Source organism: Talpa europaea (assembly GCF_964194135.1).
Source record: "Talpa europaea genome assembly, chromosome: 1".
Classification (NCBI taxonomy): Eukaryota; Metazoa; Chordata; class Mammalia; order Eulipotyphla; family Talpidae; genus Talpa; species Talpa europaea.
In genome coordinates this window covers 158,677,019-158,689,757 of record NC_140073.1, presented here as the reverse complement: position 1 = coordinate 158,689,757, position 12,739 = coordinate 158,677,019, and the positions used below count along the sequence as shown (strand labels likewise).

The window sequence follows — 12,739 nt, the reverse complement described above, 5'->3', positions numbered from 1 at the left end:
CCCAGGCTCAGCTGGTGCTGAGGAAGGACGCCTCCTAGCTCCTCCCGGCAAGGCTCTGGCCCCGGGAGCCTCTCCACACCACTGCTGCCCACAGAGTCCCTGCAGGGGGAGCAGACATGCGTGCAAGCCAGTGGGGGAGGCTTCGCACAACAAAGCAGCTGCAGGTGAAACCAGGCTGTGGCGGCTGTCGGGGCAGCTGGGCTTTGAACTGCTGGAAAAGATGAGAGCTGGGGGCCTCCCCGGTGGCGCAGCGGTTGAGCGCTGGGCTGAGAAGCTGCCCGCGGCCTCTCTGGCACCGGCTTGATCCCCGGCTGCTCCCCGGCCACCGGAGGAGGGTCCCGCATGGCGCGCAGACCTCTCCTGCCGCCCGCTGCTCCCCTCAGCAGTGTCCTTCGTCAGTCTGCCTGTTCTGTGCCCCGCTCTGGCTCTGGTGAGTCCTCTCACCCTCCCGCGTTTCTCACTGTACCCAGTGCTTGGATAAATAAATAAATAAATCTTTAAAAAAAAAAAAAAGATGAGAGCTGGGGAGACGCGGGGTGCAGGAGACCCCACTCCCACCCCCGACGCGCAGCCAGTCCTGTGTGCTGGAGTCACCTTTATTTCATTGGATGAACACGCACACACAGAAAGGCCTGGAACACGCACGACGGCTCAGCGGGCCGGCGCGGGGACACCCGGGAAGCACGCTCACGGCGAGGCGGACACGAGGCAGGACGCAGAAGCAGGACAGACCTCCGCAGGCAGGCTGGGGGGCTGCGAGGGGGGCTGCGCGGGCCGGCGGCGCGGGCTGGGGCGGCCCCTGGGGCGGGGCCGGCTCAGAAGCGCTGGGGCGTGTCGGGGCTGACCTTGTGCAGGTAGATCACCCAGAGGATGAAGAGGATCATGGACACCCAGATCCACGTCTCCTCGCAGGCGTCGGAGCGCGGCCCGCAGCAGCCCGGCCCGCAGCAGAAGTCCTCGCGGTGGAAGCCGGGGCCCGCGCGGTGGGACCGCGACCGGGGCCGCCTCCGCTTGCGGTAGTAGCGAGCGACCAGGGCCTCGGCCAGGGGGCCCCTGCGCTTGATGACGTCGAAGACCAGGAAGGGGAGGGTGATGGAGCCCTTGCTCATGGACACGGGGTCGTCCCTGGCGGCCGCGCCCCGCGCGCGCGCCCCCTTGGCACGGCCGGTCATGATGTCCTGGCCATTCACGTCGTCAGTGAAGATGAAGGGGAAGGTGATGGCGCCCTCGGCGTCGCTGAAGGGATCCTTGCCGGTGAGGATGGTGGCCAGGGACAGGGGGAAGGTGATGGAACCCTCCCCGTTGTCCATGAGGCCGATGATGTAGGACACGGGCAGGGCTTCACTGGCTGGGGTGGACATGGCCCCCCGGCCTTTGAAGATGAAGCCCCTGACCTCGAAGGGCTTGGCGTTGAGGAGGATGCCCTTGCCCCGGAAGACGGGCTCCTTGATGCTGATCGGGAGGCCTCGGCCCCGCGGCGCGGCCATGGACTTGGCGGGCAGGTAGATGGAGCCCTGGCCGATGGGGAGCAGGCCCCCCGGGCCCACCGTGAGGCCGTAGTCGCGCGGCCCCTGGAGCCTGGCCGCACCCACCAGGGAGAAGGGGATGGTGACCACGTCATCCTCGCTGAAGAAGGTGCTGCTCTTGGCCAGCGGGCTCCGGATGAAGTCAGACACGGAGAAGGGGATGGGGAGGGAGTTGGGGGCGCCGCCCCGGGCCCGCTCCACCACCGGGCCGCTGCTGAGGCTGAGCAGCTGCTGGCCAGAGGCAAGGGCCGCCCAGCCGCCGTCGCTGTACAGCGTGTACCTGCCCTTGATGGTGCCGGGCGTCTCGGCCTCGGGGCCCCAGGCGGGGTCCAGGGGCTTCTGGAAGAAGCAGACGCCCAGGTCGCAGGCCTGACAGCGCTCCCCGAAGCAGACCTCGGGGCACTGGTCTGCGCTGAGGCCCTCGCGGTAGCAGCGCTGCAGGATGAAGAGCACCAGCTTGCTGAGGAAGAGCCGCACGTTGAGCAGGCTCACCTGGCACTGGGCGGCTGCCTCGGCCGGGCACAGCCGGCACTGCTGGCCCCAGACGCGCATCTTCACCAGCCCCAGCCGGCTGGCTGGGTCCCACCACAGGTGGAAGAGGATGTGCACGTGCGCTGAGGACCAGCCCCACTGGCAGCGGCCACACTGCAGCCTGGGGAAAGAGGTGGGGTGAGCGGGGCAGGGCGAGCGGAGCGGGTGGGGGGGGCGGCCACCTGGGAAGCAAGCGCGTGGTGGGGCGGGCCCCATGGCCGTCTGGGAGCTGTTGGTGACTTGGGGCTTCGTTGTCTTGAGCAAGTGTCACCCAGAACCAGAGACAGTCCGGTCCCGGCGAGGGAGGAAAGCAGCCTCAAAGGCCAGCAAGTGGGTGCTTAGAGGCCAGACAGGGGCCCTGAGGGAGGGGCCCCACGGGGTAGGTGCAGGGGGTGGCGGGGGGAGGCGGCAGGTGCAGGGAGGGCCGCAGGAGAGTCCGCAGTCTGCGCAGGACCCCCTGGAAGCAGGTCCCTCCTGGAGCCAGCTGGGGGCCGCTGTCCCGGGCCACATGGTGGCCTCTGGCCAAGAAACTTGGGCCGAGACACGTGTGCTGTTGGTGTGCGCACGGCTCCCGGGTCGCGCCCTAGTGCCCGCCACTCCATGGTGCTGGCCACCCTGCCCTGCGCTCGGCTGCAGCCCCAGGCCCGAGCAGCACCCACAGTTGCTGGCCTCCACCGACTTCAGGTAGACCCTCCCACAGCCGGGCAGCCGTGTGCAGAGCAAGCCTGTCCCCAAGGCTGAGGCCTGAGTCTGACCACTGGACCGGCTGTGGTCCTGGCCAGCCTCCAGTGCAGGCCGACTGAGGGCCACGCCCAGCTACCAGAGCAGCATCCACCCCACACCAGGCCCCCCGGTGGCGGATGGGAGGGCTGTGGCGTCATGCCAAAGGGCAACTGCCCACCACCCCCGCTGGGAGAGTGGGTGGAGGGACACCGTCGCCATGACAACAAAAAGCAAAGCTCATGGATGACCAGGGCCATTAGGCTTCCCGGCCAAGCCCCTCTGCCCTCCACCCAGCTGGACAGCTCCCCTCTCTGGGACCCAGTGCCCCCCACCCTGTGCTCCCAGCTCCCCAGGGCCCCTCGGCCCCCTCAGCAGCGCGGGCCTGGCAGTGGCCAGTTCTCGTCGCCATAGAAACTAGGAGATGCCGCAGTGAACGAACAAAGCCCTTGGTGTGGGGGCGGGTGCGCCTCACCCCACTGACCCCCCCAGCTGGGCTGCAGGGGGTCAACTCTGCCAGGCAGGGTCTCTGCTGAAAGGACTCAAAAGCCATGGCCCCCCGGCACCCCACTTCCCAGAAGGAAAGACAGCACCCAGTCCACCACCTGTTGGGGGATGAGACCAGACCAGGGCCTGCCCCATTGCCACCCCCCGCGGCCCAGCCAACCACACCACAGCCAGACTGCACCTGGGGGAGGGCTGGGGGAGAGTTGGGCAGCCCCCCCGTGACCCCCCGGGCCCAGCAGCCCCCACCCACAGCCGCACCTCGAGAGCCCCCTGAGCCGGTACTGGTAGCCAGTGCTGTCCAAGTGCCCTGCAGCCAGGTCATCCTCAGCCAGCAGCTCCCAGGTGTCCTGGGGCTTCCTCTTGGCCATCAGCTGGGCCAGGGTGCGGGCCCACAGGTCCACCCCGTCCATGCTGGCGCAGTGCGGTCTGACAGCCGGCTCCGGACGCCAAGGAGGCAAGCGCCCCTGCCGCCAGCCAATCGCCACCTTGGCAACAGCCCGTCTCCATGGCAACCGGGGCTGTCTGGGAGAGCTAGAAACGGGTCTTTTCCCCTTGGCCTTTTGAACATTTTTCATTACGCAAGCAACACATTTACGTTTTTAAGAAAAATTAGAAAGACAAAAAAGAAGAGACGGTGCAATAAAAAGGCCCAGATCATCCCTGCGGACGGCGGCGTGCCAAGGAGCGTGTCCCTTATCAGCACCAGAGGAGCCCAGCGAGGCCCGCCGTGCCCCCCGCAGGACCGGCTGCCCTGCCGGGCTGCTCCTGCCGCTGGTCCCCTAGAGCGCCTGCTGTGGCGAGTGGCCAGGGTTTCATTGTTCTCAAACTTCTGTGGAGGAGAGCCCGTTCCCGGAACAGCACAGGACTGCCGGAGTCGTCCAGCCTTGGGCAGCACCACAGAGCCGGTCCCGGGGGCTGTCCGCGCCCCCCAGTCACACACACCTCCCAGCGCCACTTGCACCCTGAGCTCCCCAAGGGTGCTCGGCCCTGCTGCCCTCACTCCCGGGAGAGAGCTGGTGGCGTGGGGTGGGTGCCGCTGCCTCTGGGGCTGGTCGTGGACTGCACCCCCCCCCCCCGCCATGCCGGCAGCAGTCAGGTGAAGCAACAAGTGAAATGACGGCCAGATGCCAGGAAGCACAGGAGCCGAGGCAGCCTCAGGAGGCCACGGCGTGTGGGTGGTCATGCCCAGTCTCACCCCCAGTGGCTCCACAGCCTGCGGTCCCCAAGACCTGCAGGCAGCTCAGCATACAGAGGCCGGTGCCCCGCCCCAAAGGTGGGGAGGGAGCAGTCCTCAGGGTCCCCCTCTCCAAGACAGAGCCGTGACCAAGCCACACCCTCTTCCCAAATGGGGACCTGACAGAACCAGGGCTACGGGCACCCCCTCGCCCCCCAGGCCGATGCCACAGGGACTGGCTGGCTGCTGTCCCCGCTGAAGCCGGCCGACAGCCCTCTCCAGGCTCTGGAGCCACTGCCTACCTGGAGCAGCGCCCCTGCACCCCACAGCCTGCACCCCCACATCCCCCACCGGGCCTGATCCTGGCCCATCTCTCCCTTTCCCTGACTGGCTGGTGTTCGTCGACCCGTCCTCATCCTACCTGACCTGATGCCGCTGTTTCTAGCCCTTGGGTGGTGGCCCCAGAATTCCCACCTGCCAGCACAGTGTCCACTCGCCTCTGCTCGCTGAGCATGCTGCCTCTGCCGCCGCACAGGCCACCAGCCCCCTCGTCCCTGCCATCTGCCCTCATCTGCGTCCAGGTGCAGCCAACCCACCAGCCAGGCCTTGCCTGTGCTCCTCACTCCTGGCTCTGTGGGTCTGACATGTGCCGAGTGAGCACTGCACTGGGGTCTGTTCTGGAGGATTCCATAAGGTGGGACAGGGGAGGTCGAGCTCCAGTTCTCGTCTCCACCCCCAGCGGGAGACAACGGCCATCCATGGGCAGCCCCAGGCCTCGAGCCGCCTCTGGCCTGCCAGCCTCTAGGGGCCTTTCCAGAGGGAAGTCAAGCTGCAGCCACTGTTGAAGACCTCGTTTCCTGCTTTGTCGGTGGCCATGGACGGCCCCGGACACGCAGCAGCTGTGGGAGCAGGCGGCCTTTCCGTCTCTTGTTATTTGGGAAATGCGGCATTTTCAGGCTCTCGCAAGCGTGACGTCACTCGCACGTGGGAACGGCTTCCAGCACGAGACAAGAGACCACAGCGCGGCAAGGGGAGGACGGGCAGGACGGGGGGACGGGGCAGGACGGGGAGGACAGGGCAGGACGGGGGAGGATGGAGAGGAAGGGCAGGACGGGGAGGACGGGCTGGTGCTCACCGTGGGGCAGGAGCTGCTCCGCCATCTTGGAAGAGGCCTAACCGTCCTCAAACACAGAGAAACAGACTCACCAAAGGGCCCACAGCCCCTCTGGGCTCCTGCCTGAAAAGCAGGGCAGCTGCAGCGCGGCCAGCGGCGCCCACAGCGTGTGGGGCCAGAGCAAGGGCAGGGCATGGGCCGGCCACCCACACAGGAGCGGTCAGCCGCCAAAGGGCGAGGTTTTGCCAATTGTGCAGAATGGAAGGAGGTTGTAGGAAATGAGATAAATTACGAAGACGATGCTTATTGGATGATTCACCTGCCTGCGCGGCAAGGGAGGGCGCGAAATGGACAAAGGGACCCCAGGAAACGAGAAATGAGCGAGCAGACCAGGACACCCTGAGGGCAGCACAGGGGGCCACGGAGGAGGCCCAGGGAGGGTGGAGCAGAAGCAGGAAGGAAAGCCCTTTAGAATGTACATGCGCGTCTGGGCTCCTGGGCCACCCGGGAAGCCTGGACAGGAGAGCCCCGGCCAACGGCAGGTCTCTTCTCGCATGTATGACAGACGGTGGAAATATTTCCTTCACGTTTCTAAAATTTGGTTCTTAAACTGGGCAAATAAATTAACCGCTCTTTTTCAGCTTCTGGGAAATGCTTCAAAAACAGGATAGAACAGAAAGTTTTTATTTGCAAACTATTAACCATTTCCTGCTCTAACCTCAGAAGCAGCTGTGAATCTCCTGCCATCTGCTGCCTGTCCCAGGTCCGCTGGCGCGGACACATCGCCCGCTGCAGTTTCGGGGATTCCTCTGCTTCCGGGCCCCGCTGCCCTGCCCGCGAATGGAAACCTCCCACGCGAGTCTGGGCGCTGCCTCGCCGAGGGCCCCTGTCACCCTTTCCATCCGCACACCGGCGCCCCACGCCGCCTTCCCGAGCCCCTGCTCCAGGGCGCAGACACCGCTCTGCCTGGGCGCCTGCCTCGCCTGCCTCGGCGGCCATTCCCAAAGGCTGCAAGTGGCTTCACTTGGTCCCGCAGGAAATGGGTGGGGAGCCAGCTTCACCCACAAGAAGGAGCGGCCGGACCCACAGGCCAGGCAGCCCGCGCCCCCTCGCCCAGCCCTGGGCGGGCCTGGTGCACGAGAGCGCGGCCTCACACACACTAGCGCTCCCTCAGGGCCCGGCATGCACACCGGCCAACGTCCACAACGCTGCCACGGACAGCCCGAGAACACCCGTCCCTCTGTGCCCCCTGGGAGGACAGGGCGGGGGCCAGGCGGCCGCGGGGCAGGCAGTGGGGCCCTGCGTGGTGGAAAGCCTGTCTGGGCACAGGTGGAGGACACAGGCCACCCCAGGGCTGAACTGGCACAGCCCCCCCCAACCCCACACACACCTGGGACAGGGAGCCTGCAGGTTCGAGGCTGCCCCCCAAGCCAGAGTGTCCTGGACAGAAACCAGACAGGGCAGGGGCCTCAGCGGGGCAGACCCGCAGGGACCTCCAGGCCACACCCTCCTGTGGATGCAGGAATGTGAGGGGACCGGAGCATCGGTGTCCAGCAGCCCCCCCATACCCCCACCCCCATGCACCATCCCGGGGACCCCTCGGGTGCGAGGCCCGTCCCAGGGCAACCGCCCCCGGACTCGCTCCTGCGCAGCGTGCGCCCCCGCTGGCTGCCACATTTGAAGGTTTGATGCGCTTTTTCCACCGGCGGGTCCTTTAATGTCCCTCCACGCTCAGCGCAGCTGCGGTTTCTGTCTCGGCTGCAACCTCAGGGCTCGTCAGTAATATCAGCACTTTCAGCTTTCCTGTTTGCCGTCGGCCCGAGGCGGCGAAATCAGTGAATAACCCATCGTTTCACCCACGTCCGGCCACCTGACCCCCGCCCTGAGCGGGCTCCTGAGAAGCCGGGGCAGCAAGTGGCCACGAGTGCCGCCCTGCACCCCGAGGTGCCATACCCCGGGGGTGCAGGCCCCCAGCCCCCTTCAAGAGGGGAGGGGCTGTGGGAAATGCCCAGCCCCGGAGCACCCAGCGGCCCCCTGGGGCAGGGGTGGTGGGCGGCTCCCACAGAGGTTGGCCAGGCACTTGCGGGCTGTGGTGGAGCCCGAAGGCACTGAGGGGAGGTGGGGAGACGCGGGGCCCCCTCTCTGCAGCCTCGAGCTGAGCCCAGAGCGGGAGGCGAGCGCCCTGCACCCGTCCACCTCCTCTACCCACTATCTCTACATCTCCCCGACCTCCCCGTTTCCACCGCTGTGCTGTCCCGCTCGCCCTCTCATCCCGCCTCTCCGCTCTCCCCACACTCGAGGAGGAAGAGGAGGCGGGGCTGGGGCGGGCCCTCTGCCCTGACCCGGGAAGTTTTCTTTGCTCGTCACCTCTGGCTGCTCGAAGAAGGGACTCGGGCGGCGGGCACTGGGGCATGGGGGCCCCGCGGGCGCTCAGGCCACTGGTCTGGGCCGTGCTGCAGCTGGGCTGGCCGCCAGGATGGCTCCTAGGTAGGTGGGGTCTGGGGAGCAGGAGGGCCTGGGAGCTGTGCGGCTCTGGGCAGGTGACATGCCCTCTCTGAGCTCCGCTCCACCTGCCCGCTCACCTGGCGGGAGTCCCGCCGCGAGGCAGGCAGGTGTGTCCAGCCCGTCCATGCAAGGGCGGGCAGAGCTGCGCCCCTTTCTGTGGGATGGGAGGGCCGGGCTGGCCCCAAGACTGTCCACAGTGTGGACTGTCTACTGGGGGCCAACAGATCCTGTCAGAGTCTGAGGGCTGGGGCAAGGAACCCCACGAGGGGCTCCCCATGCCCGTGGCCACTATGCCCGCTGGCACCTCACAGACCACCCATCAAAAGGACCAGGAGGCGGACATCTCCGCCCAGGGCCCGTCCTCTAGGCCTTGCTGGGCTTGGGCAGTGTCAGCCATTGCCAGGACCAGAGAGGTTGGGTGTGTGTCCACGGGCCTCGGGGTCCTGGGCCACTGAGAATGTCCAGGCAGCAGCCCTGCCCCCTAGCAAGGCCGTTCTCCAGGCTCTCTGGCTGCACCGCACTAGTTTGCATGGGTACGGGACTCAGTTCCCCTTCTGTGGGGTTTTTCCCCCAGGCTCTTCCTCACCCCTGATGTTCCTCAGCCCCTGTCCTGGGGAGCAAGCAGGCAGGAGCCATGCCGGGGCTGCTGGGGCCTGGGCAGGGGGGCCAGTGGGACATCCGGGGTTCTGGGAGGGCGCCCGGGGCCCTGCACAGCCCTCGGCACGTTTTTCAAAGCCAGGTTTGTCTCATCGGTTTTGATTTGTGATCTGAGGAGCCCATTGTGGATTTGTGATCTGAGGAGCCCATTTGGAGCCCAGGGTGAGGTCACCCCCAGGCGCTGGGCTAGGCCTTCCGCAAACACCCCCACTGGCCAGGTCTGGGGGTGCACGCAGCGCTTCTCAGGGCTTCTGCCCAATGCAGACCCTCCTCCTTCCTGGCTCAGGGGGCGCACCTGCCCCCTTACCTAAGACCTCCTGACACCTCCCGGCGCCTCTGATCCTGGCCCATCTCCCCAGGGGCGCCCAGGTGTGCGAGGTCCACCCTCAGGGGTCCCTCGTAGGGGGCCTTGGGGACCCCACAGCAGCAAAAGCAGCAAAAGGCCCTCCCTTGGAGACAGCAGAGGCTGTGGGTCGTTGGGCCCCGGCACCTGCCGGATGGGTCCAGCACCACTTATGGACAGAACCGCACACTAGGGAGTGGCTGCCGGAGCGGCTGCAGGCCCCACTCACCTGGCCCAGCCGGGCTGCCCAGACCCCTCTGATCTCCCGGGCCCAGTGGGCAGCCCCTCACCAACCCGTCCCCAACAGGACAAAGCTCACGTCCCTCCCGACCTGCCCCCTTCGAGCACCAGGAAAATGGCTGTGGGGACAGAGAAGGGCCGCCACGCCCATGCTTCCCCGGCCTGCGAGGGGCGCCTGGGCTCCCACTCAAGAACACCCACCTTCATCCTGCACCCCGGCCAGGGCACCCAGGACCCTAGGGTGTATCAGCAATTGGGGCATTTGAGAGCACAGCCAGGAGCATGGTGGCCCCAAGGGCACCAGAGGCAGCAATCGAGGGGCCCGGGGCCGGGAGGGACGGGGGGGGAGGGGCCGTGGCTGCCAGGACAGCCGGCTGCCCGCAGGGCAGGGTCTTTGGGGGGCTTGGCAGGCAGGGCTGGCGGCAGCGTGGACTTGGGAGGGTGGAAGAGCCATTTGGGGTGGTGCTGTCTGGACTGGAGAGGGTGCCTAGGTGCTGGGGGGAGGGTGGGCAGAAGCAGCCGCGGGTCAGTGTGCCCCTGAGCTGGTCCAGCAAGAGGGTCAGCCAGGCTGCCGGCCGCATGGCACCGCCGTGGGCCCCCAGGAGCAGCGAGGGCCTGGCGGGTCTTGCTGAGGGGTCCCCCACTGCCCTGAACCCCAGCTGGCTCACAGGTGACCACCTCATGTCCAGCCGGCTCCAGCGCCTGTGTGGGGAGCTGCGGGCGTGTCGGGGGCCTTGGTGGGTGACCTGCGTGTGTGAGTGTGGGTGTGTGTGGGGAGGTGGGCCCTGGCTGGGGGTGTGGGGGCGTCCCTGCAGGCCCAGCAGCAGGACATCCCACCTGTCCCTCCTTGGGGGCCCTGGGCGCCAACTGCCCAGAAGTCCTGACCCCAAGTCTTAGGAAAGACATGGAGGGCCCACCCTGACCCGGCCGGGACTGCCCATGGGGGCTGAGCCCCAGCTCTGAGTTTGTCCTGCGATGGACAAACTAGCTGGGCTCTCCGTGGGACCCCGGCCCAGTCAGCCCCGCGTCAGGGTCCCCAGGTCCCACTCTGGCCCGTGTCGGGGTCCCCACTCTGCTGGAACAGGGAGGAGAACACCAGGCAGGGACTGGCATGGCCAAGGGCGCAGGGGCAGGGGGCCTGCGGATGGGTCACTCAGCACATTCTCTGTCCACCCCCAGGCACCCCTGAGGGGCCCTGCAGCCCCCCCACCTTCTCCCCAGCCAGGCTCTCGGTGCCCGAGGGGGACAACGCCTCCTTCACCTGCAGCCTGCCCTGCACCCCCCAGCACCTGCTGCTCAACTGGTACCGCCTGGGCCCCGGCAACCGGAGCACCAAGCTGGCCGCCTTCCCTGAGGACCAGAGCCACCCGGGCCGGGACTGGCGCTTCAGTGTCACGCAGCTGCCCAGCGGCCGGGACTTCCACATGAGCCTTGTGGGCGCACAGGCCAGCGACAGCGGCGTCTACATCTGCGGGGCCATCTACCTGCCCCCCCAAACGCGGATCACAGAGAGCCCCGCCATTGAGCTCACCGTGACCGGTGGGCTGGGGCCCGGGCGGGGAGCACGCAGGGGAGCCCCGGGCAGTGAGTCCCCAGAACAGGGGAGCCCCAGGCGGGGGGCGGGCGGGGCTCCCCAGGCTGTGTGCAGGACTCTGTCCCCTGCCCCTTGAGGCTGGGCGCCCCACAGACACCCCTGTCCTGGTGGAGGGCACTGGCTAAGGGGGACAGGGGGCTTGCTGGGAGCTGCCAGCTGGGAGGGAGGCCCTAGGGACACAGAACAGGAGGGGACAGGACCCCAACTCCTCGCCCCCAAGTCCTGACCCTGAGCCCCAGCCTCTGCCTCCAGAGAGAGTCCCCCAGCTGCCCACCGAGCACCCCAGCCCCACGCCCAAGCCCGCCGGCCTGCCGCAGAGTCTGGTGGTCAGCGTCGCCGTTGTGCTGGCGGCCGTCCTGCTGCTGCTGCTGCTGCTGCTGGCCTGGGGCCTGGCCGGCGCCATCCCCGGAGGCCTGCGAGGTAAGGCCTGTGGGCCCGCCCTGCCCCATCCCCCAGGTCCCTGCCCTCCCTGCCGCCCAACCGTGAGGACACCCAGGAAGGGCAGGCCTGGGTCCCTCAGGGGCCCGTCCCAGCCATCCACCCGGTGCTCCGGGAGGGCATGGGGCGGGGGCTGGGGGAGGGTGTGCGGGGCACGGCAGGGACACTGGTCCGGCATGAAGCGGAACCTCGGGCTGAGCCGCCCTGCGCCGGCCCCGCCGCCAGCGGCACCCCGGCCACATGTGAAGGCGCGTGTGGTCACACCACAGCCACAGCGGCCCAGCCTGTGGGCGCGCAGGTGCAGCAGGGGCCTGGTGAGGCAGGTCCCCTTTCCACTGCCCTGGGGTGGGGCTAGGAGGGAGGGCCAGCGTCCTGGCGCCCCAGGGGCCCAAGGGCTGGCCCCCATGCCAGCGGCTCCAGGTCGCAGTCTTGGGGAAGGCACCAAGTGCGGGCGCGGACAGAGAGCAGAGGACAAGGCCAACTGGCCAGCTGCGGCAGCCTCGCCCCGCTGGGCCGGGCCCTGGGGGTCTGCTGCATCTGTGCTGGCCAGCGTGGACACCCACCTGCCATCTCCACACTGCTTTCATGGACACGCGGCCCCTGCACTGCCCGGGAGGGGTGGGGCTGGGGGCTGCTCCGAGCAGGCAGCCAGGCCCCACTCAGGTCAGCTGCAGCCCAAGCAGGACACGCAGAAGAAAGGGACTTGTGGAGGCGGGCGGGGGGCCCGGCACCACCCTGATTGCTCGCGTGCTTTCCGCAGGGGCCTGCGCCAGCCGGAGCCAGGATGCAGCTCTGGTGAGTGCCCGCTCCTGGGCCTGAGCCGCGGGGGCAGGCTCCCTCTGCCCAGCAGCCAGTGGCGCCAGGAGAGCTGCCTGTGCCGTGCCTGGGAGTGGAGACACCAGCCCGGGGAGGTGGAGGTCACTGGCCTGCCCTCTGCACCGCGTGTGGGGGCGGAGACGGCTCACCCGCCCACTCTCCCCCAGAAGGAGGACACCCCAGCCGTGCCCGTGTTCACCGTGGACTACGGAGAGCTGGACTTTGAGTGGCGAGAGAAGACTCCGGAGCCCCCAGGCCCGTGTGTCCCTGAGCAGACGGAGTACGCCACCATCGTCTTCCCTGGCCGGCCCGCGCCCCCCTGCCGCAGGGCCTCCGCCGATGGCCGCCCGGGGCCCCGGCCTCTGCCGCCGGAGGATGGACACTGCTCCTGGCCCCTGTGAGCCACGCCCTGGCCTCGAGCCCCTCGTGGCCTCCTGAGAGCCTCGCGGCCCCTTCCGGCGGTAGAGCAAGGAGGAGAGGATCAGGACGCCTCTGGGGGTGCAGCCCTTCCTGCTGGTAGCTGCCCGCAATGGGGAGCACCAGAGCGATGACCAGGGCAGGACACCACTGGGAC

At 68.0% G+C, this 12,739-nt stretch overlaps 2 protein-coding genes across 2 annotated transcripts; one reads left to right on the top strand and one right to left on the bottom strand.

Moving 5' to 3' along the window:
• Positions 1 to 312: 312 nt before the first annotated feature.
• On the bottom strand, positions 313 to 3,694 carry RTP5 (receptor transporter protein 5 (putative); the record flags this gene model as incomplete). The annotated part of the gene is made up of 2 exons (XM_084237614.1): positions 313 to 2,178; positions 3,543 to 3,694. The coding sequence occupies 2 exons, from the start codon at positions 3,692 to 3,694 to the stop codon at positions 816 to 818; spliced, it is 1,515 nt and encodes a 504-aa protein (XP_084093740.1). The 3' UTR covers positions 313 to 815.
• A 4,289-nt stretch (positions 3,695 to 7,983) lies between these two features.
• PDCD1 (programmed cell death 1) lies at positions 7,984 to 12,566 on the top strand (the record flags this gene model as incomplete). Its single annotated transcript, XM_084228394.1, has 4 exons — positions 7,984 to 8,059; positions 10,497 to 10,856; positions 11,164 to 11,647; positions 12,110 to 12,566. 4 exons carry the CDS (start codon positions 7,984 to 7,986, stop codon positions 12,564 to 12,566), a joined length of 1,377 nt encoding a protein of 458 aa, XP_084084520.1.
• Positions 12,567 to 12,739: the final 173 nt, after the last annotated feature.